The 24,240-nt window shown below is 38.2% G+C and overlaps 2 protein-coding genes across 2 annotated transcripts; both read right to left on the reverse strand.

The window, feature by feature from the left end:
• Positions 1 to 5,724: 5,724 nt before the first annotated feature.
• ankle1 (ankyrin repeat and LEM domain containing 1) lies at positions 5,725 to 16,550 on the reverse strand. Its single transcript, XM_042513619.2, has 9 exons — positions 16,093 to 16,550; positions 14,719 to 14,871; positions 14,302 to 14,404; positions 13,966 to 14,089; positions 10,805 to 13,231; positions 10,159 to 10,327; positions 8,944 to 9,106; positions 8,712 to 8,844; positions 5,725 to 7,539 (listed from the first exon to the last, which is right to left on the reverse strand). The coding sequence occupies exons 1-9, from the start codon at positions 16,155 to 16,157 to the stop codon at positions 7,373 to 7,375; spliced, it is 3,504 nt and encodes a 1,167-aa protein (XP_042369553.2). The 5' UTR covers positions 16,158 to 16,550; the 3' UTR covers positions 5,725 to 7,372.
• Positions 16,551 to 17,437: 887 nt separating this feature from the next.
• alpi.2 (alkaline phosphatase, intestinal, tandem duplicate 2) lies at positions 17,438 to 24,171 on the reverse strand. The gene is made up of 11 exons (XM_042483846.2): positions 24,018 to 24,171; positions 23,668 to 23,784; positions 22,160 to 22,275; positions 21,126 to 21,300; positions 20,439 to 20,611; positions 19,884 to 20,009; positions 19,646 to 19,715; positions 19,198 to 19,336; positions 18,672 to 18,862; positions 18,436 to 18,546; positions 17,438 to 17,835 (listed from the first exon to the last, which is right to left on the reverse strand). Exons 1-11 carry the CDS (start codon positions 24,130 to 24,132, stop codon positions 17,564 to 17,566), a joined length of 1,605 nt encoding a protein of 534 aa, XP_042339780.2. The 5' UTR covers positions 24,133 to 24,171; the 3' UTR covers positions 17,438 to 17,563.
• Positions 24,172 to 24,240: the final 69 nt, after the last annotated feature.

Genomic DNA, 24,240 nt, shown 5'->3' on the forward strand with positions numbered 1-24,240 from the left:
TTTGACATTTTTCGACATACTATACTATGGCGTTTTTGGCCATTTTTTCAACATGCTAATTTATGAAGTTTTGGGGTTTTTTTGGCCTTAATTCCCACTTTGTATACCATGACAGCTCTCTACAAGCTATAATATGTTGTTTTCAGCCATTTTCATGACATGTCAAATTTTGACATTTTTCGACATACTATACTATGGCGTTTCTGGTGATTTTTTCAACATGCTAATTTATGACGTTTTTTGGAGTTTTTTGGCCTTAATTCCCACTTTGTATACTATGACAGCTCTCTACAAGCTATAATATGTTGTTTTCAGCCATTTTTATGACATGTCAAATTTTGACATTTTTCGACATACTATACTATGGCGTTTTTGGCCATTTTTTCAACATGCTAATTAAGGAAGTTTTTGGAGTTTTTTGGCCTTAATTCCCACTTTGTATACTATGACAGCTCTCTACAAGCTATAATATGTTGTTTTCAGCCATTTTCATGACATGTCAAATTTTGACATTTTTCGACATACTATACTATGGCGTTTCTGGTGATTTTTTCAACATGCTAATTTATGACGTTTTTTGGAGTTTTTTGGCCTTAATTCCCACTTTGTATACTATGACAGCTCTCTACAAGCTATAATATGTTGTTTTCAGCCATTTTTATGACATGTCAAATTTTGACATTTTTGACATACTATACTATGGCGTTTTGGCCATTTTTCAACATGCTAATTAAGGAAGTTTTGGAGTTTTTTGGCCTTAATTCCCACTTTGTATACTATGACAGCTCTCTACAAGCTATAATATGTTGTTTTCAGCCATTTTTATGACATGTCAAATTTTGACATTTTTTTTCGACATACTATACTATGGCGTTTCTGGTGATTTTTGCTATATGCTAATTTATAAAGTTTTTGGACTTTTTTGAACTTTTTTCCCACTTTGTATACTATGACAGCTCTCTACAATGTATAATATGTTGTTTTCAGCCATTTTCATGACATGTCAAATTTTGACATTTTTCGACATACTATACTATGGCGTTTTTGGCCATTTTTTCAACATGCTAATTTATGAAGTTTTTTGAGTTTTTTGGCCTTAATTCCCACTTTGTATACTATCACAGATCTCTACAAGCTATAATATGTTGTTTTCAGCCATTTTTATGACATGTCAAATTTTGACATTTTTCGACATACTATACTATGGCGTTTTTGGCCATTTTTTCAACATGCTAATTTATGAAGTTTTTGGAGTTTTTTGGCCTTAATTCCCACTTTGTATACTATGACAGCTCTCGACAAGCTATAATATGTTGTTTTCAGCCATTTTTATGACATGTCAAATTTTGACATTTTTCGACATACTATACTATGGCGTTTTTGGCCATTTTTTCAACATGCTAATTTATGAAGTTTTGGGGTTTTTTTGGCCTTAATTCCCACTTTGTATACCATGACAGCTCTCTACAAGCTATAATATGTTGTTTTCAGCCATTTTCATGACATGTCAAATTTTGACATTTTTCGACATACTATACTATGGCGTTTCTGGTGATTTTTTCAACATGCTAATTTATGACGTTTTTTGGAGTTTTTTGGCCTCAATTCCCACTTTGTATACTATGACAGCTCTCGACAAGCTATAATATGTTGTTTTCAGCCATTTTTATGACATGTCAAATTTTGACATTTTTCGACATACTATACTATGGCGTTTTTGGCCATTTTTTCAACATGCTAATTTATGAAGTTTTTGGAGTTTTTTGGCCTCTATTCCCACTTTGTATAATATCACAGATCTCTACAAGCTATAATATGTTGTTTTCAGCCATTTTTATGACATGTCAAATTTTGACATTTTTCGACATACTATACTATGGCGTTTTTGGCCATTTTTTCAACATGCTAATTAAGGAAGTTTTTGGAGTTTTTTGTCCTCTATTCCCACTTTGTATACTATGACAGCTCTCTACAAGCTATAATATGTTGTTTTCAACCATTTTTATGACATGTCAAATTTTGACATTTTTTTTCGACATACTATACTATGGCGTTTCTGGTGATTTTTGCTATATGCTAATTTATAAAGTTTTTGGACTTTTTTGAACTTTTTTCCCACTTTGTATACTATGACAGCTCTCTACAATGTATAATATGTTGTTTTCAGCCATTTTCATGACATGCCAAATTTTCCAATTTTTTGACATACTATTCTATGGCGTTTTTGGCCATTTTTTCAACATGCTAATTTAGGAAGTTAATTTAGGAGTTTTTTGGCCTCTATTCCCACTTTGTATACTATCACAGATCTCTACATGCTATAATATGTTGTTTTCAGCCATTTTCATGACATGTCAAATTTTGACATTTTTCGACATCCTATACTATGGCGTTTTTGGGCATTTTGTTCAACATGCTAATTTATGACGTTTTTTGGAGTTTTTTGGCCTCTATTCCCACTTTGTATACTATGAAAGGTCTCTACAAGCTATAATATGTTGTTTTCAGCCATTTTCATGACATGTCAAATTTTGACATTTTTCGACATACTATACTATGGCGTTTTTGGCCATTTTTTCAACATACTAAAATATAAAGTTTTGGGATGTTTTTGGCCTTAATTCCCACTTTGTATACTATGAACGGTCTCTACAATCTATAATATTTTGTTTTCAGCCATTTTTATGACATGTCAAATTTTGACATTTTTCGACATATTATACTATGGCGTTTTGGCCATTTTTTCAACATGGTAATTTATGAAGTTTTTGGGGTTTTTTGGCCTTAATTCCCACTTTGTATACTATGAAAGGTCTCTACAAGCTATCATATGTTGTTTTCAGCCATTTTCATGACAAGTCAAATTTTGACATTTTTTGACATACTATACTATGGTGTTTTTGGCCATTTTTTCAACATGCTAATTTATGAAGTTTTTGGAGTTTTTTGGCCTCTATTCCCACTTTGTATACTATGACACTTCTCTGCAAGCTACAATATGTTGTTTTCAGCCATTTTTATGACATGTCAAATTTTTACATTTTTCGACATACTATACTATGGCGTTTCTGGTGATTTTTTCAACATGCTAATTAAGGAAGTTTTTGGAGTTTTTTGGCCTTAATTCCCACTTTGTATACTATGACAGCTCTCTACAAGCTATAATATGTTGTTTTCAGCCATTTTCATGAGTGGGCCATTTTTTCAACATGCTAATTTATGAAGTTTTTGGAGTTTTTTGGCCTCTATTCCCACTTTGTATACTATGGCATATCTCCACATGCGATAATACATAGTTTTCAGCCATTTTTATGACATGTCAAATTTTGACATTTTTCAACATACTATACTATGGCGTTTTTGGCCATTTTTTCAACATGCTAAAACATAAAGTTTTTGGATGTTTTTGACCTTTATCCCCACTTTGTATACTATGACACATCTCTACAAGCTATAATAAGTTGTTTTCATCCATTTTCATGACATGTCAAATTTTGACATTTTTCGACATACTATACTATGGCGTTTTTGGCCATTTTTTCAACATGCCTAATTAGGAGGTTTTTGAATTTTTTTGTCCTTAATTCCCACTTTGTATACTATGACAGTTGTCTACAAGCTGTTATATGTTGTTTTCAGCCATTTTTATGACATGTCAAATTTTGACATACTATACTATGGTGTTTTTGCCCATTTTTTAGACATGCTACATATGATGTTTTTGGACTTTTCTCCCACATTGTATAGCATGACAGGTCTCTACAAGTTGTAATATTTCATTTTCAGACATTTCTGAAAATGTTTATCATAGAATGTCAAAATTTGACATTTTTCAGCATGCTAAATATTTGTGTTTTTGGCCATTTTTACCACATTCTACGCTATGGTATGTCTTGGCAAGCTATTTTATGTGGTTTTAAGCTGTTATTGGGACATGTCATATTTTGACATTTTTCACCATACTATGTCAATTTTAGTCGTTTTTTCGACATGCTACATTAATGTCTTTTTGGCCGTTTTTACAATATTCCATTCTGTGGTGTGGCTTGCCAAGCTACTTTATGCATTTTTTTCAACTGTTTTGCCAAAAACACCATAATAAAGCATGCTGAAAAAAGCGACTGAGAATGTCATACCATAGTATGGCGAAAACTTTCAAAATGTCCCAAAAACTGCTGAAAACCACATAAAATAGCGTGTCACGACACCCCATAGCATAGAATGCTGCAAAAATGGCCAAGACACTATTATAAATCATGTAGAAAAAAGGGCAGAAAATGCAAGACTATACTATGCGAAAAATGTCAAAATATGACATGTCCCGAAACCAGCTGAAAAGTGCATAAAACAGCGTGTCAAGACACATCATAGTATAGAATGTTGCACCATAATATAGCATTTCGAAAAACGACCGAAAATGATCATAATGTAGTATGGCGAAAAATGTCAAAATATGACGTCCCAAAAACAGCTGAAAACCGCATAAACACTCGAAACTGCTTCAACATACTGCACTATGACTTTTTTCAACAGTTGGAGCGATCACTTTTCGACCATTTTTTATGAAGTTTTTCACTGATCTTCCCATCTGATGAAGACCCTGGAGAGGCTGGTCTCTGTCCATTTCCACTCCTGGGTCAGCTCATCAATGCATCCAATTCTGTTTGCCTACCAACCTGTCATCGGAGTGGATGACTCAGTCATCTTCCTCCTCCATAGAGCTCTCTCTCACCTGGAAAAGCCTGGGAGCACTGTGAGAATCATGCTCTTTAATTTCTCCAGTGCTTTCAATAAAATACAGCCTGTGCCTCTGAGGGACAAGCAAGAGCACACAGGGCGGACCCCCACCTCTCATCCTGGATACTGGACTACGTCACCAACCGACCACAGTACGTGAGGGCTGAGGACTGTATGTCTGACATGTTGTTCTGCAGCATGGCGGCCCCGCAGGGAACCGTCTTAGTCCCTTTTCTCTTCACCCTCTACACGGCAGACTTCATGTACAGCTCCACGAACTGTCACCTGCCAAAGTTCTCGGAAGACTCAGCAATTGTCGGCCTCTCCACAGATGAGGATGACACAGAATACAGAAAACTCACCAATAACTTTATGGACTAGTGCAAGCGAAACCACCTCCAGATCAACACGGGAAAAACCAAGGAGCTGGTGGTGGATTTGAGGCCCAGACACGACCCCACACAGCGGTGAACATCCAGGGAATGGACATTGAGATAGTGTCTTACAAGTACCTGGGTGTTCACCTCAACAATAAACTGGCCTGGACTGATAACAACACTGCACTTTACAAGAAGGGCCAGTGCAGACTCTACCTGCTCAGTAGACTCAGGTCTTTTGGGGTACATCAAAATGTCATAGTTTAGTATGCTGACAGTTAGTTTAGTAGGTGTCAGTTAGTCCACTTTTAGTCTTGTCTCTGTCTGGGCTGACAGGAGGGCTCGTTGGACTCGTTATTCGTAGTTCATCGTCAACTTAGTTTGTCTTTGTATTCATACTCATTTATTGTACTTGTATTCCTTGTAACTGTAATCATAATTGTATACTTATACTTTTATTTGTATCAAACGTTTCCTAATTGAAGCATCAACCAGTGTCTCCATCCTTGAAGAGGAAATCACGGAAAAATCATTATATCACTTTGTCCACTAGAGGGACACCAAAGAACAGGACATAAAAAGGACCAAAGATCCAACCAGTTCATGCCATTTGAATTTTTCTTTTTACTACATTTACATAAATGGAAAATAAAGGGCAAGAAACTACAGCAGTTGCAGAGGAGCTCACCGATCACAATAACCAGTGTGCACTTCATTACATGTATGCAGAAATTTATAACTGTGCACATGAATGATAGATTTGTTTTAGGTAATTTAACAAGAAAACCTATTTAACATACAGCAGCTCACAATGAAGGGGCTATATTTTTCTATCCATGAAGACTGTTAAAAGTTTCTACCAACCTATTCGTTTACTATTGATGGTTTTGTATTTAAATTACCGTAGGTAATTACATACTGTACATGACAGTCATTTCATAATTATAAGTAAAAACAGACCGGTTACTTCCCTATATGATGATCTAATCCTTTGATATATATATTTTTTCAAACCTTGGAATCTGGATGAAAAATATATATTTCGAAAATACAAAAGGGTATTTTTAATTGTCGATATTAATTCCTTTTGTGTAAAATAAAGAATATGTGCAGCTTCCAAATACTTAATGAAGTGTAGAAACCTGAGCTGATAATGAACAGTTTTAAAGCTGCCCTGAACATAAATGTGTCGACCATGAGAGGGAGACAACTTTTCAAGAAAAGTGACTTCAATTTGGCATTGACATAACTAGCTAACACAGGTATGCAAATTGTGACACCAAATAACAGCTGCAACCCTGTGATGTTAACTAATCTGCTACTAACTTGGACAGTCTACTGATCTAAACATAAGTGCTTGTGTATGGCCAACAAACCTAAGAATCCAGTTTCCAGTTTTTACAGTGTATATCGTTATACTGATACTTAAAAAGTACAAATGCATAAATGCCTATTACTATTGGCCACTATCAAATCAATCGCTTGCCTGCAATGCATAAAAAATAGCACAACAAACAAAATGGAACTCTAGCCATGTAAACACATTAAGATTAAGACACAAAACATGAAGTTTCTAAAACTACACACTTCACTGTTGATTTATCCATGAAAACTATCATGCTAAGTACCAGTAAAAAGCTCCTGCTAAACTCATCATCATATCTTTTTTAATACCAAAGATCTAAGTGATTAACTACCACGCATCCTGTAAATAATGCTCTCCCAGCTTTTTTTGTAAAATATTTTTACGGCATTAGGCATCATTGTGTTTTGGTGCAGTGCAACACCAGCTAATCTGATTCTATGGAAATGTGTTGGAATTGGCTGAGGATCAATTTGAAGAAGTAGTTAGTACTAAAGTAGTCAAGACGAAAAGCAGGTATGTTTTTGGATTCCACCCTCAAATCACTTTTTGTTAAATCTGGGCAAATTAAAAGCGATGTTATGAGGAAATCCATCTCTAATCCAAATAAAGCAAGCCATGCAAAACAAGCAAGATGATCTTAACTGACAAGTTTAAAGAATGTAGATATTAGCAGAGGATGTTGGATGTTTGACAAACTGTATAATGCTGAGTGAAGGAGAGATCAGAGTTCATTTTTCGCAAAAAGACAATTTTCTGGTGGATAGCAGCAGCAGTAACCCAACGTTTAAACGCAAAATTGTTCAAAGGACTTTTTTGTACCCCAAACTAGTGGTATCTCCCCCTTTGTGCATTGGTGTGTTGCTGCTCTTCATACACCCTCCACTGGGGGTCTCTACTGTCTGATGTCTGCTGGTCTGAGCTGCCTCTCACCCTCAGCCAGGAAGATCTGCATGGCCCGGTAAAGCAGGTGGACGCCCAGGTCCCGTTTCTTCTTCGCTTGCCAGGTGGAAACCACACCATAAAAATCCCCTCGCTTCTGATTGGTGAGCATCTTCAACCCTGGGACAATTAGAGAAGGTTATTGACATCATCATTTATTTTCACACGTGGAAAAAAAAAATGGTACAGAATGGAGTGCAATACAATATAAGAGACATGTGAAGGGACACCTCAAGTAAGCTACCTAGAGCGGGAGGGGGCAATAACATGTCATCCATCAAAAACAACAAAACAACATGATGGTCTGGAATAATGTTCTCAGTTTGCCATTTCATTTATGTTCATTTATGGATAGTCTTCTGGAAAAATGGACACGTATGCCTCACAGTCTAATGTCAAAAATGTGGCAGAGTGAAGCTGCAGTCTATCAAAAAAAATTTAGAAATTAAAAATTCCATAATAAAATGTCATGGTCATTTGTGAGATTACAAGTTGATTTCACATTTGATTTCTTTAAAAGAGCGAAAAGGTTAGATTACAAGGTATATGGTAGATTTATTGGTCATTTTTTAAATATAGTTTAAAAAATTAAATTAAAATTCATCCTTCAATTCTTTTAGAGTTGAAGGAGGAGTTTAGTAGTCTCACAGCCTGGGAAGAGAAGCTGCTCTGTAGCCTAATGGTTCTGCAGCGGATACTTCTGTATCTTTTTCTCAGATGGCAGCAGGGTGAACAGACTCTGGCTGGAGTGGCTGCTGTCTTCCAGCATCTTTTGGGCTCTGTGCAGACACCTCACTTCACTGAGGTCACTGATGCTCTGTAGATGGGAACCAGTGATGTTCTGGGCAGTTTTAATCACCCGCTGTAGAGCCTTCCTGTCCTGGGCCGTGTACAAACCATGCCAGTTAGTAATGTTTCCAGTCAGTGTGCTTTCTATTGCTCCTCTGTGGAAGTTAACCAGGATCTTGCTCTGGAATTTAGCCCTCCTAAGTTTCCGTAGGAAGTAGAGCCTTTTCTGTGCTTCTTTAACCTGGGTGGTGATGTGTGATGATCAAGATAGGTTCTCAGTGATGGTAATTCAAAGGAGCCTATAGCTGTTCACCTGCTCCACCTCAGCTCCACTGATGTAGACAGGGGTGTTTGTCCAGTCAATCCAGAACTGACTGGATGATTTACCACCCTGATACAGTGCAGATGGGGGATGAATACTCAAACTTACCAAGGGGGTTACATCCCTGTTTGTCACATTACAGAAAATAACTGGTAACAAGTTTCATCTCCTCTGTACTCACCGATGGCCTCCACCATGCAGGCCTCTCTAGTGTAAGCCTCCACTGGAATGACATTCTGGAAACAATGCAGAGAGATGACGCCCTGCTCCGCGTTCCACACCTGAAGGATGTGCTGCACTTTGGGGCACAATTTCTGTCCCACAGAGAAGAAAGGGATCGTGTTTTATATACATATTTCATAGCTAATTCATTTTAATTAAATTAACTGACTGATCACTGTGTGGTACCTTACCTTAGAAGTCTTGTCTCCTTTGAAGTACTCTAAAGCCTCATACAGGTGGCTGTAGGGACGGGAGCGTTTTCCTTTGCCCACATAAAATATAGCGTGGATAAATGTCTGGAAACACTCCTGTGGAGTCATGGTGTGACTGCGAAATGGGAGGTTTTTTGTCACTCTGGTAGAGAAAAAACAAAATCCATTTAATTTTAATTTGGGTGAAATGTGTTCATCTGTATTTTAGAGGTGAGGGTGTATGAGGAGGAAATAAGTCCAAGCTTAAGTTACACAGGAAATGAAACATTACTTAATGTCTGAGACAATTATTATTTTTGATTTCACAGATTGATTGTCTATATTTCCATTCTTTCTATAAAATCAGCCAATGACCTTGTTTTGTTAAGTGTAGTTTTAGTTCTGTTTACGTTATAAAAACTGATATGATAACAAGCCTAAACATATGAGTTTATACTAGGACTAAAATGCAAAAAGAATCATATTGTGATTTTGACAAATACTGTAACTGTGATATGGGTTGTAATTTTTGTGGAAATAGTAATACTTGCATTTCATTTTCATTGGAAAAAAAATCTAAAAATGAAATGGGTGTAGTGCTTTGTTTTTTTTTTTATGCGTGTGTGTGGGGGGGTTGGGGGGGGTCTTTACCAAACAATAATATTCCCTAACGTCTGTAATATGACTTTCGAGCAAGGGCATACCTGTAGCACCGCAATGCTTCATTTTCAGTGCTATGTGGTGACTTATTTTACCTCTATCAAAAAATTGTAGCTCCTGCATTTTGGATATTGTACTTGGCCATATTGTGATTTAGATGATAATTTGATTAGTTGTGTAGCCACAGTTTATAATGTTCACCTTATTGAGGCACTGTTGCAACTTTTAACAAATTATTTTGATTTTTCAACTTTTTTTAATAATCCCGGTGACATTATTAATAAATAATAACCAACAAATTTACTTTCTCTGCTTATGGGACAAAATATCAATATATGAACTCCTGAAGCAAATTCAAAAATGGCAAATCAAGTGGCTGCTTTTCATACACAGCATAGCCTCTTGATCTAATTACAAGCATTGAGTTGTAGACATTTTCATGCTAAATAACGGCATTGAGGCATATTTTTGTACAGTCCATAGTACCTTTCCTAAGAGAGCTTGCAATTTGCCCCAAATAAAGCAAATAAAAACACAAATCAAGAAACAGCGGACCTTGGGTCGAGGAGCACGTAGTTGAAACTGGACTTGATGATGCCCTCTCTCCACTTTCTGTTTTGATCTGGTTGGTCAAACTGCTGGCACAATGCCTGCTCGTCAGCCTGACAGTCAGGCAACACAAAGGTCCGCAGGGCCCGACATAATTCTGGACTATAACCTACATCTACAAAAACAAAAGAAGAGAACACAAGAAAATGGCTTGCTGCGTCAGTGACAGGGTTAATATGCTAAATGATAATAAGTGTATTAATATGCCTCATTCGTTCAGTGCTTCTAATCTAATCCACCCACAAAGTGCTGCCTACTTGAATCCCCCAAACAGTGGTGGTGAGCTTCAGTACAAATAATGAGTTCAATTTTCCATTTTCATGCTTCGTTAAAAGAGTGATTTTACGGTCAACTAAAGGCCACAACTATTTCACTACTTCACAGGGCAAACACCCATTTAAATAGTAACACAATTATGACTTTATTATAAATGACACTTTTACATTCCATTTATCTTCTCCCTCACTTCCCATCACATCCCAAAACTGCTCACAATCCAAACCACAAATTCAGAAATACTATCATTACCTAATCATAGCTCAATTTAGGTAAATAGTAATCAAGAACTTTATATAAAGAGCACATGTGTTACCTGTTTGTGGTTGGTCCAACTGCTTCTGAGGATGTGGTGATTGGGAGTTTGACTCCTGCAACAGGCGGCAAAGCCTTCGCATATAGGTGGGCCTGGTGCGGGAGCTGATGGGGCCCGGGCTCTCCCCAAGCTCTACTAGCTTCAGTCTCAGCTCCTTGTCAGTTATCCCTTTGGTCTCAAGCGACAGCCTGTCCTTATCATGCTCCTCCTTCTGTAACACCTTCTGGGGCCTCTGGTTCTCCTTCCCTCTGCTCATCACATCCGTCTGCATGGAGCGCCAGTCGTAAAGGATGGTCTCCTCACTGCTGGTGGTACTCATGCTAGAGCTGAGTGAGGTGTTTGATGTAGGTGGGACGTGGGTTTCTATCAGCTTGTGGCCCTGTTCATTATCGGTGTAGAGGTACTCCACTGGTTCGTCCAGATCCTGAATGTGTGGACGCCCTCCAGGGGTGTAAGACAGATTTGCCAGGTGCTGTGGCCTGCGGAAGCTCGACAGTCGGCTCATGCTGTACCTGGGGGTGCAGCCAGTGCCTGGAGTGCAAAGAAGATCGGAGTCTTCCCTGGACCTTGATGAAAAATAGGAGGAACTGGATGTAGATGAGACAGAGTCCGGCTGAGAGCTGTAGTCATCTGTGATCCAGACATCTTCTTCTTTTGGGGTATCTTCTTTGTCATTACAAGAGGCATCATTTACCTTTGTCTTTGCTGATGCTTCATCTGTACTTGTCAGGTCATCAGTCAGAAAATCCCTGCCCTCAGCAAGATCGTGGCCTTGCATTGCCAGTAAAATCTCTGCAAGGTTTCTTTCATAAACATCCACTGAAGAGTCCTGGTTTGTCTCCAATACAACTGTATCAGACAAAGTCTGTGATTCACAAGATGAATCATTAACACTCTTGGAGAGGATGAGAGTGTCAGGTTGGCTACTGCCAAAAGTGGAACCAGCTCTGAGGGTGCTGGACTGTGTGTCCTGGCTATCATCAGGCAAGGACTCTCCTTCTGGGATATTCCCTGAATAGGGTGGTGTATTACAAGGTACATGTGGTGAACTGTAAAAGTCTCCACTGCTCTGATATCTGGGCGTCTGGCGGCATGTTCGTATTGGTGTGGGGAGAGTCCCTTCAAAAAGAGAAGATGTGTCGAGGAGGCTCTCTGGGGTTCTGCTTGTTCTCAGTGAGCAGCGACTCAACCTCGAGCGAGTCCTGCCTGTTACAAAAGGACTCGGTGTGAATTGAAGGTTGAAGTTTTTCTGTAATGCCTCAGCTGCTTCATCCAACGGGTTGTCTGCCACTGGCTGGTCAATATGACCTTTACTTGAGGTGTCCTCAACAGGACGGCTACATGCCTCAAATACATCATTGTTTGAGTCTTTTACTTCAGACAGGACCTGTTTATCATGCATACACGGTAAAGGTTTTGGAACCATCTGGGAATCAGAGTCTGTAGAAATCTCAATCTTTTTGTCAGATTCAGTCCCAGGAGACACCTCCACAGCAACAGGGAGTAGGGCATGTCTGGGGTGTATAGAAGCATCCAAAGCACTTGAGTAATGGTCGCTCTCACAACTACTATAATGACTACTACCAGTCCCGCTGCTACTGCTGCCAACATGAGAATGAGTTGGCTGCTCTGGTATATTCACCTGAGCCTCTTTCACATGTTCACCCTCCTTTTCATCATCACTCTCCTCCAAAGCACAGCGACTGAGGACCGTCTTCTCCAAGTCCTCCTCTGTGCTCTCACTGCTCTCCCTGCAAAAAACATAAACATGATCCGGGGATGTGACGTCGATGCCCTGTTTGTGTAAAACAGTGGCCATGCGTTCTGAATCAAGGAAGTCAGAGTATTCGGACATGTCAAAAGGTAAGCTGCCGGTGCAGTGGCTGCCATCAACAACAGGCTGCTGTTTGGGAATTTCAGGACTAAAAACAGGAAAATATTCATCTACATCTCTGAAGCTCACACTCTTACGACTTGCCCTCCTTGACGGAAATGCTGGGAGAGTGTCTCTTCTGGAGAGGGAGATTCTTTCATCAGCTGCAGCAGCGGCAGCATGTTCATTACTTTTTGATGTGAACACATCGTCAGTAAATAAATCGTCCTCCTTAAGGATCGGCAATGCAGCTGCAGGTCCCACTGCAGACATGCGAGTGCTTGATAGTAAGGAGGGACCTTCAGGTGCCCAGTGTAAAGAGGAATTGTTCAAGTCCTGGCTGCGATGCCGCTCAGTGTCCATGTCAGATAGTCTTTTATATGATATTCCTCTGCAATTTGGCCTTCCATTAATGCTAGACAGGTTGAAAAATGATGACCGCCTTGTGCTGCTCAGTGGGGCTTCACCCAAGTCACTTATCATCGATGAGTGGGAACTGAAGCTGTAGTCTGATTCAGGATAGCTGGAGATATCTGTTTGGTCTGAATACACAGCTGTGGAGAGAATACAGAGCCATATAAATTAACAAATTCCTATAGAAGGTAAAAATTGTGGCTGGGAAGCCAAAATTCTTTTAAAAAAAATGTAATTGTAATTCATCTGATCTGGATTTGATCCACTGCTGGACAGACTGACAGATAATTAGCTTTGTAATATGGCTGTTACTATTAAATTTTAGTGCAGTAAATTTAGAAATGATGATAGATTTTAACATAGTATTTTTTTGCCATTGTTACTTATATTTTTAAGGAACAGTATCCAAGGACAATACTGGTAGAGTCAGAGATGTGTGTTTTTGAAATTTGAAGGAATATAACACAGTTATCACCAGAGGTTGCTGTGGAATCGCTGTAATAATTGTGGGACTACTCTGATGTGAAAATCTGCTTGCAGGCATGCACAATGGGAAACACTGGCTGAATATACTGTATATACAAGCAATTTTCAACACTATATATAGTGATATGCATCATTTTCTTCAAGTTTTCCAGTTATGAAATAGCACAAGTTGGATATTTATCTTTGAACTTAAGTGGTAATTTAAATTTGTTTAAGTATGTTGCTGCTTGTTTGTTTTCTTGCCAATTAATATCTATGTTTTGTTTTAATTGTACTCTCAACATATTTATACGCAAGAGAACGCCTTCAATGATTCTTCAAGATTTAAATCAAGGTTGAAAGACAAGTAATGCCCAACAAGAAAAAGGCCTCAAAGAGATTTTCTCACAGTATTGGAACTGAGGGAAGTCATCTTCTTCTGTGTCCACTGATCTGAGCTGGTACTCCTGAAGGAGCTGGGCACATTTTCGATTCTCCTGCTGCTCTGCAAGTTGCCCTGGAGTATTACCTTCCTACATGCATAAAGGTGACATAAACCAAACAAATAAAGTCACACATTGGAAGATATATTGTTACGGCTCTCAGTGTTATCATTAGACTATGTAAAATGTTTATGTGCATGTGTACATTTAACCATGAACTGATAAGCTTGGTCAACTGTCTTAAACTGGATCCATGCACTTCTCTTATAGAAAGTATAAACAACTTCCAAAACAATTCTTACATTGTCTTTAATGCTGGGGTTCCCTCCATTCATCAGCAGCAACTTCAGATTTTGATAACATCCCCACAGTGCAGCGATGTGAAGAGGAGTCAGTCCCTCTGACCTGAGAGAAACACAAGACAACACAACTTACCAAAAGTTATGTTATAATAATTATTATCAGTGCCTCATATCTGTATTTCACATATTTCTAAATGTTAGAGGATACTGGAGAAAGTCACTGCAGGTTTTACATGATCAAAAAAAGCTGAGGTAGATTGCTCAAAATTCTATACAAATTTGATATACACTTACTGATGATGTCTTACAGTCATTTCAGGAGTAATTTCACATAAATTAGTTCTATAGGAATACAGACGGAGAATGTGAAGGGCAACAACATGACATGGCGATTCTTCTTTTTATTGTGAACTATACCTAACATTGGGGTCTGCTCCATATTGCAGCAGAATCTTCAAGCAGCGTGTGTTCTTCTCGCTCTCCTTGCCAGCAGCCAAGTGTATTGCAGCCACCCCTTTACTACCCACCCGATCAGGGCATGCACCTTGTGAAAGAAGCAGCTGCACAGACCTGCGAAGGCAGAGAGATCTTTTACAATTGATGTGTACTGAATTGTGGGATACTGTGTTGAAAACGAGAAGTGTTGCAGTTTGGATAGAAATAGCACTATCACTTATACAATAGCTTGCTGTGTTTGACACAGAAATTCTGAAGACTCACAACACTGACTAATATAAAGCAAAATTACAAGCATCACTAAATATCAGTATCAGTGTTTCTAATACATTTGAATGCCATGTCATAATGTTTATCTGTACTTTACTATTATTATAACCTTAATTTAACCAGGATGATCCCATTGAGATCAGCGATCCAACAATAAATTCACATAAAATCACATAGAACATACATACAACATTTGCACACAGACAGGTTGGACTCAATGGATTTCACCATACTTTTGAACTCAATCAAGGTCACTAAGTTTTGAAGCTTAGGATCAGTCTGGAGATTGTTCAATGTAGCAGAAGCAGAAAACCTGAAGGCCATCTTTCCCTTTTCTGTTCTTACTTTGGGAACTTCAAAACGCAAGAAGTCCTGAGAACGGAGATTGTGTTGTCCATGTTTCAGGATTAGACGATAAATAAGGAGGAGGTTTGCAGATAATGGACTTGAAAATGACAACATACCAGACAGAGGCGACGTGTTGGGAGATGATGTGGACAAATGACAGGTTAGTCTGTAGTGGTGGTGAACAGGAAGCCAAATCATGTAGCCCACTATTTATTTTGCCTCAGAAGACTTTAACTGGGCAACATATTTTCAGTCTTTAGAGATTAATTACAATCTCACAGTGAGCTTTTGCATCAGTGATCATCATTAGGAGCGGTGTTATATTTGGCAAATGCTGAAAATCTGAATATAAACATATACAATTCTATACACAAACCGCACTGTTTATGGGAAACCGTGGTCACAAGCTGATCTCTAATTATGTCATATATTTTCTAAACAATGCTAAAATAATGATCGCGGAACAGAAAAACACATTTCATTAAGAGCTCAGTGGTTTTGAGGACTTCACAGACACCGAACACGCACGAAGTAATTTATTTATGTTAAGCAAGCCATAAGAATATCTTTTCATTCAAACACACAAAAAAGCACATCCTCTATTAAATTAGGTAAATAACATGGGAAACGTGCGATACGGCTACTGACGTTAGTTAGCGTTGCTAATATGCGCTGTCGCGTCTCATCAACAAAAGGCATGTCCGGACAAAGCATCACCTTGGGTCTCCATCGTTCACAGCTTTGCACAGTTGACTTTCGAGCCCCGTCGTCTTTCGATCCATGTCCTACGTTATCCGTTTACAAAAGATATCTGGTCGTACATCAGCCCATGGCGTGCAACAAACTATGAATAACCTTTTATCGAGGCTAGCTAGTTAGCTAAGATAATAGCGACTGATGACCTGCAGTAACCTTTTCGCTGCACACATAAAACTACGAATGTGTATGCAGTCAGTGTGTATTATCCTTAGTCTCGTCCCTTAAACACTCGGGGAGAAGTACCGTTGTTGTTTTCAAACTCTGAAGGCCAGTTATTTATCCACGTAAACAAGCAGCCACACGACTATTTTGGTTGAAATTCCCTCCAAGCTTACAGAAACCTCCTCCTTTCTGGTGATAAGCGGAAGTCCCGCCCTTCAATGTCTCTGATTGGACAGCTTTCTCATTTCCCCCAATCAGGTTGAGACGTTACTTGAAAGGGAGGTTCATGATTTAGTCGGTACTCATGTCTTTATCACTTATCATTGTGGTGCTTACTACCTCTTTGTACCTAATGTTTGAATAAAACATGTCGTCCTCTATAAATGAATGATTCAGTTATTAAGTAGCCTATGATAGTCTGACTACACAGAATTGGTTCCAATGCACCATTTCAGAAAACCCTCATTTTTAATAGGCCTATGTAGCCTAATTTATTTTTCTGAATGACCTATTGCACTTGTTTTAATCACTACTAGGCTACCAATGTATCTATTAATTACTACTCTAATGTTTTCTCTGCTGATTCTGTAACAAATAGGCTTGGGTCTTCTTTATGTTCTGGGATGTCTACATTTATTCTTTGGTGATGTTGGTTTCATTGTGTGTCTTTTGTTTTCAAAGCATGGTTGGGTTTTTTTGTTGTTTTTTTTCTTCACAAAATGGCTTTAATTAAATTAAAAAAGTACTGGAGGATTATTAGTAGCCTGATAATCTTTTACAATATGTTGTGAAAGAGAGGCGTGAGCAGAGGTGTAAAAATCGTAAGGTAGGCCTACTTTTCCATTAGGATGAAGAGAGTCAAGAAACGGAGTCCTGTTAGGATGGCGCAGTTCAACAGACTTTCAAAGACTGAGCCATAACATGCATGCAGTATGCAATTTTTTTTTTTTGTCTTACATAATGAAAAATCACTCCTTTATTCAAGGTACTAAAAAAACAATGATTCCAACAAAATTTACATTTAAATAAACTCAGTGAAGTGTTAAAGGTCACAGCTCTATGCTGTCGTTACACTCGTGCTTTTCACAGCAAGGTTATCTGAAAAACAAAAAACTGAATTAAAATGGCTGTGATCTCAAAGTTGTGCAGCAATGCAGCTTTTTAATTGCAAAAAAGTCCATGTGTACAGAATAAATTATTTTTCAATCAAAATGTCGCATAGCACAGTTATTCCAAGTTCACAACAAAGTCCCCAAAGGCTTTCATCTCAGATAGAGCAGAGGGAGAGGAGAAGGAGGCCCATCAGGAGGAGCAACAGGCTGGGGTGAATGGCTCCGGCATGGTCGGTCGGGGGCAGTTTGCAGTCCTCGTAGGGCTCTAGGCAGGCGGCATAAGCCATGACGTGCGCAATGTAGCTCTGTTCCTGGACCCCATGGAAAAGGTGTGACATGGGACCTTTGGCAAAGATGGCTACATCCTCTATGCCATGGGTCTCTGACCCAAGAGGGACGGGAGCCTGCTGACGGTAGTCATTACTCGCTGAGGAAGAATCGGACAAAAGAGCATTATCTTAGTTTTCTGGTACATAGAAAAACTGCAATATATTCATACGTTAAAATCCAAAACCGCTATGCTGTCTTATACAGATCTTTAGCTCGTACTAACAAAATGGAAAATCATAAGTTCCATAACTGTATTCATTGCAGAGCTATTGTAACATCACATTATATTGTAAATAATTAGTCATAATATAAGATCAACACTCTTTACAGTAATTTTTTAGCAACAGGTTTTTGGACAGACTGCTTTGTTGGTCAGATTATCTGACACTCCGTAATGATTATAGGATTAAAATGTCATAGTATTTTAGTGTATTATGTTATGATATGCTTATAATGTAATAGAGTTCTTCTGTTTTTATTAGTGGCTAGAAAAATATATATCTGGTATCTGCTTTGATCCCTTTCATACTTGAAAATATTTTTTTTTCAAAGAATGTGCGATAATTGCTGTCCTTTCAGGAGAAAGGTGCTAACACATTTTTGATTCACTACTCTACAGTAGTTATGCTGTTATACCACAAGATGGAGCTACTAAATAACTTTGAATGCCCGAGAAAGATTATCTGTGCACACTCACATGAAATTGTCTCATTCATATCTGGCCGAACTCCAGTTTGGTATCCTGGTCCATTTCCATACACAGCAGTGGTGAAGTGCTTGTTGTCATCAGCCAATGAGCGAGACACCCCTGTACATCAAAGGACAAATTGGTACCCACACGTTTATTCAAACTTGCAACATTAAGTATTATTCAGTAATTATCACAAAATCTCACAATCCAGCTCTAATCAAATTCTAAGAGTGCAGTTTTACCTAAAACAGAGTTTCCTCTGGCAGAATATCCTCCAAAGGCAAAGACATGGGAATGGTCAGCAGTGACCACAGACAGGGTGTCCAGCTCACTGGTGAGTTCAGCTGCTCGCCCGATCGCCCGGTCAAACTCAACAGCCTCATAGAGAGCTCTTTTGGCCCTCCCTCCATGGTGACCATGATCAATTCTCCCACTTAAAGAAGAAAGTATCTGTCAAACAAGCATGTGTAATCTATCTCTACTGGTAGCAATTAAGATTTTTTCTAAACCCTCATTAATGTTGCATGAGTTTACTGTGACATAACTTAATAGTAGTTATTGATTTGTGAAAATGTACTTATCATACAACTCCAATAATCCAATCAAAACTAAAAAATGTCTCAAAAAGGTTTTTAACTTTCAGTGCATTTAGGTTAGTGCTTCCTTTTAAACATTTAATTTATGGTGTGAAAGGAACAGTTACACTGACACACTCAAGATAACATGCTTGTTTTCTGTTTGGGAAATATGTACAGAAAAAAAATAAACTTATCTTCCACAAAGAGGAAAAATCCCTTTGGGTTCTTGCTGAGAATCTTAATTGCTTTCTCCATCATCTCCGTAAGGGAGGGGTCCATGGACGCGTCACGCTCCAACTCGTAACGGCAGTCTTTGGGTTCAAAGAGACCTAAATGCAGAAAAAGCAGGCCTTATTTTGAAGAACTAAGAAACACGTCCCAGTTTTTTTCAATAGATTTGGCAGTCAGTGCCATGATATGATAAAATGTGCACAATACTACTTTTTCTGAAAAAATAAATAGGGAAATAAACAACTTGGCTTAGAATTGTAAAGTGAGGCTGTAAAAGAGAAATTCATCTCATGCTTTCTAAGTGAGACTCTGTTTGATTAACCCTATTTGTACAAGTTCAGGCAGTCATTTAAGCACCAAATTACTTGATTGATTGTCAAAATGATGAATTTTACAGTACTTCTTACCCATCAGGAAGTCTGTATTTGCAGGATTGATGGCATCAAACTCAGCTTTGTTCCAAACATATTTGGCATTCTGTAGACAATGTACAACAACAGAACAATTAAATGGAAGTTTGGAGGGAAGAATTGTAAACATTACCTTTAAGATAGCTAATTTAACAATTGTAAGTTGTTGCTGCCAGAGGGAAAGTGATAATCATTCAAACTCAAACCTGAGGCGATCACTAAATCTACTATGTACCTTTTTGTTCTTCATCCACTCCGCAATAAGATTTTGTCCATCATTTCGGTCTCCTGTATAAGTTGGATATTCTGGATCTTGTATTGTTCTTGGAAACATGTACTGACGACCTCCACCAAGAATGACCTGGATCAAAACACATCATGACAGTTTATATACATATTTTAATACTCAATTAAATTCAAACAGATTCTCTAGTCCACAGTGATGTCCCTATTAACTCCCTTACTGCCCCTTTGCTCTACATGTGTTGTCCAAGCAGCTATTGTTTTGGATCCTTATTTAGTTAATTATTGCAAGGTAATCGTCAAATCCTACATGTCTGGTAATGATCAAATTGTTGACCTATAGTTTCCTAGTGGTTTATTTTATAATATGTCAATGTAAATTTAGTTATCCAGGTTAAAAAACCAAGAAGTAATGAGTCAATCATAATTTTCTCACCAAAGATGCTGTATGTGCATGTACTATCTGCATAGCCCCAGATAGGACTTCCATTTAGTGGGCGCTCTACTGTTTAAGTGCTACAGAAATACCATTTAAATTAAGGCTTACATTTATCTCTGTGTTATGAACTAGCTGGTAAGCAATGTCACGGCAGCCATTTTGGATCGCCTCAGCGCTGAGGTCAGAGTCAGAGTACCAGCCTCGGTTGGCAGTGTGAGCGTAGTTTGCACCGGGAGAGGCATGCTGCACTCTGGTTGTAGTTACAATTCCTACAGACTTTCCTGAAACACACAGAGAGTAATGCAGATATTTTCTTAATACTCTGCATATTTACATGGACATATAGTACATAATATATTATGATACATAAAGGGAAAGTTATCTAGCACCAAAAAAGGATTCAAATTTGTTTCAAACTACATTAAAAACAGACACAATGTATCACAACAATGTAGATGACAAATTCCATGTTGATTTCGCATTTGGATAGGGAGCCAGGAGACACACTATAAACTGCCCAGTAAACCATATATTAAACCATATATTTTTAAGAATATTTGATGCCGTTCTTAAAAACCATTTAGAAATAAAGGACAGATGGTGTGGTCAGTAGCCTAACATCTGTCTAGCATGTAAAAACCAGTAGAAACATATATATGAAAGTTATGCAGTGATACTGATCTATGTCTTTCATGAATAACACATCAATAAGGACTCATTTAAACAGTAGTGCCAGAATAGATAGAGTTCTAAATGAAACCAGTATAAAGCAAGGCTGTGTGAACCTGAACCTACCTGCTTTCTTGGCTCGGTGCAGAACTGATTCAACTTCGTTCCCGTACGTAGCGCTACAGTTGTACCTTGGGGTGGCGGCTGTGACACCCAGGGTGCCGTAGTTTGCCTTCACACCACATAAATAAGCTGTGGCTGTGCCAGCGCTGTCAGGCATCTGCTGGTCCACATTGTATGTCTTCAGGGGTCAAAAAAAGTCACAGACATTAACATGGGCATTTATCAGGTGTTCTTTTCCACAGTTACCTACACTGAGATTATATTCTTAGATTACATGTACTCAACTCATACAAGTGTTACATTCTCATCATTTATCATGTCCATGGTGGACAAATGTTATCTTCATATTGTTCATGCTGACAACACTGCCTGTATTTCAGAATTCATTGACATTTCATGAAATTGTGTTGCCAGTGTTGTAAGCCAAGAGTCAGAGCCAAGATAAAGTGCTTGCAGGCGACTTCTATCACCATGGCATGATTGTAATGACAGCTTATCCGATGTCAAAATACAGCCTGCTCCCATTAAAACAAAGAGCTTTTTCCAGCTTCAGCAAAACATACAAGTGTTGTTGTTAGCGTGGAATGCCTTTCCTCTGATAAAGCAGACCTTGCTGCTTCACATCAAATCATTCTGTAGTCGAGGTTTTTGTCAGTGAAATGTCAGTTTGTGCTCACTAACTTTGTGACAGGTGGCTGTTTAAAAGTGGGTAGTTGATAATCACTTTGAAAATAAGTAATCAAATTCCTGCTGGCTGGGAAAAAAGGGAATGAAAATGACCCAACCCAGATAATAAACATTATGTCAGTTTTAAATGAATGAATGTAAGGATAAGCTAGGAATTCTACTTATGAGTTACTTTAATGTACACATCACTCTGTGACAGTGCAGTATATATGTGGCACTTTACAAAATTGGTTGTTGGTGATAGTAATAGTAATCCTAATTCTTCTGGTCTACCATAACTGCATGCATTTTCTTCAGAGAGTTAAAATACACATTCCTATGTCTGAATGTGTTGATCAGAGTGGGCTGACCTTAGACAGCGCCAGGTGAGTAAAGGTATCCATAACCAGACTGGTCTCCTCCCCAGAATGTCCTGCCAACTGGCCTTTGAGGATGCGGGCAGCCGTCACTGTTGGTATCCCCATACCTGGAAACAGGTGGAAACACACCTGACTATTAGATAACATCACCCAGGCAGGCACAGAGCTGCCATTGTGCTCTGTGGACCTCATAAGGCTCAGTTGATGTGAGAGTTTAAAGGTTGATGAAAGACATCTGACTTATTTATAATAGCAAATGTTTTAAAAATATGCAAGAATATTTCACATTTCTTCTTAAATCAAACTAGGTGTTTACATACAAGAAATTGGTGTTAGTGTTTTGGGGCATAAACATAGAAAGTGAAAATAAATAAATAGATGGATAAATAAATAAATACAAGTATTCCAAAAATCAACAGATGTGAACATAGGCTAGAATAAAGCTATAATAAAAAATATGACAAAACTAGTATGAAATATGTACAATATATTATCTTTTGCAAATTTAATTCTACTTTTTTTTAGTTAAAACTTCAGGGCATCTATATTATTGCAAATTACAGATTCAGACTGGATGGAACATTACAGCCAAGAACCTGGCTCCATAAACATGTCACTTATGGGGTGATTAAGTGTTACTGATCAATCCCAAACAGTGATAAAATCTTCAATGTGCTGCTATCAGCAGGTATGTGGGTTGGGGTGGAGGCAGCTGCAACCATAAATCCATAATTGATCCATAAATTTTTGATGTGTGCAGTGGTGCTGTCAGATACTGATCCTGGATTGAGTTAACAGAGGGGAGTAAACAGTAATGATTGTTTTTTATGTAGCTTGCAGGTCATGGCTGATGTATAAATGTCACATTAGCCTGTCTTGCATAGTGTCTTCACATGGATTTTTCAAATTGTTTTATTTGGCTATATATACACACACACACACACACACATACATATATATATATATAATGGAAAAAGTTCACTCTGCTTCCATTTTTTTTGTTTTTTTCAGCATTTGTTTTTAAGCATAATCTTTTAACAAGTTAACAAACCATATCAGTGATTCTAGCATTAAGGGCATAAACGTCCAACCAAATTCTAAAATGTTAGCTATGTATGGGACTTTTTCAGCTCTTTGCAGGGGTTAACCTCTCATAGTGTTCAGATCAGTTAAGGACACATAGCTACATACGCAGAGTAGACTGTGGTTTAGCCTCAGTTGATTTTATTATAGTTGGCCTTCCAAGCAGAAATAACTGCTGATGATCAGATGTCAACATTCATCTCCTTCTACCCATAAACCCATGCTTTTGGGGGCCACATTTGTTTTACATTGCATTCCCTCTTTTTGGTGAACTGCACCACAATAATGATGACTCTCACATTTTTAAGCCATAACGGCGTCTTCTCACCTGAACAAACAATCTGAACAGAAAGAGAAAATGCTCCATAAATCGAGGAAACCTCTTAATGCAAAGAGAGCTTGTTTCTCAGACTCACCGTCCCCAAGGAAGAGGATGAGGTTCTTGGCTTGGTGGAGATTAGGTTGAACATTAATGGCAGTGTGAAGAGCCTGTCTCCCTTTGTTGTTCCAGTAGCTGGCATGGAGCTCTTCCTCTATGAGGAGGGAAAGAAAGGACAATGTAATAGTGCTGTCTACAATAAGTGTCTTAATTAAATGCATGTTTGTTTACATTTTAAAAATGATACCAGTCATCCAGGTGACACTTTATTTAGTGTGACATGCAATGACAGGTGTATAAACACAGATTCTTACATCACTATCATTCACTATCATTTACAATAAGAAATCAAATGAGCAAAGTAACAACAATGGAACGGATCCTTACCTGAAATAGACAAAGTCCATTGCACAGATATGAAAATCAATAATCCAGTAAAAATTAGTTTATGTTTGTTGGCCATGGTAGTGACTTTATGTGAGTTTAAAAAAGTACGAGACATCTCATCCACACACTGAAGTCCATTTATAGCTGCAGTCAAGGAGCAAAGGGCACATGGAGGAGTCATTCAACCTGAGCCACACATTATACACACAATTACATGCACACA

This window comes from Plectropomus leopardus, chromosome 5 (genome assembly GCF_026936395.1).
Source record: "Plectropomus leopardus strain MGB_pleo_1.0 chromosome 5, ASM2693639v1, whole genome shotgun sequence".
Lineage (NCBI taxonomy): Eukaryota > Metazoa > Chordata > Actinopteri > Perciformes > Serranidae > Plectropomus > Plectropomus leopardus.

Coding starts and splice junctions, on each gene's coding strand:
- alpi.2 (XM_042483846.2), bottom strand. CDS start 24,132: ATGTCTCGTACTTTTTTAAACTCACATAAAGTCACTACCATGGCCAAC. Junction 20,010..20,438: donor TTCATAACACAGAGATAAAT/GTAAGCCTTAAT, acceptor GTTTTGATCCAG/GTCATTCTTGGTGGAGGTCG. Junction 19,337..19,645: donor AAATACAGACTTCCTGATGG/GTAAGAAGTACT, acceptor TTCTGCATTTAG/GTCTCTTTGAACCCAAAGAC.
- ankle1 (XM_042513619.2), bottom strand. CDS start 16,157: ATGGATCGAAAGACGACGGGGCTCGAAAGTCAACTGTGCAAAGCTGTG. Junction 9,107..10,158: donor TACGTGCTCCTCGACCCAAG/GTCCGCTGTTTC, acceptor TTTCTCTACCAG/AGTGACAAAAAACCTCCCAT. Junction 7,540..8,711: donor CTGCATGGTGGAGGCCATCG/GTGAGTACAGAG, acceptor TAATTGTCCCAG/GGTTGAAGATGCTCACCAAT.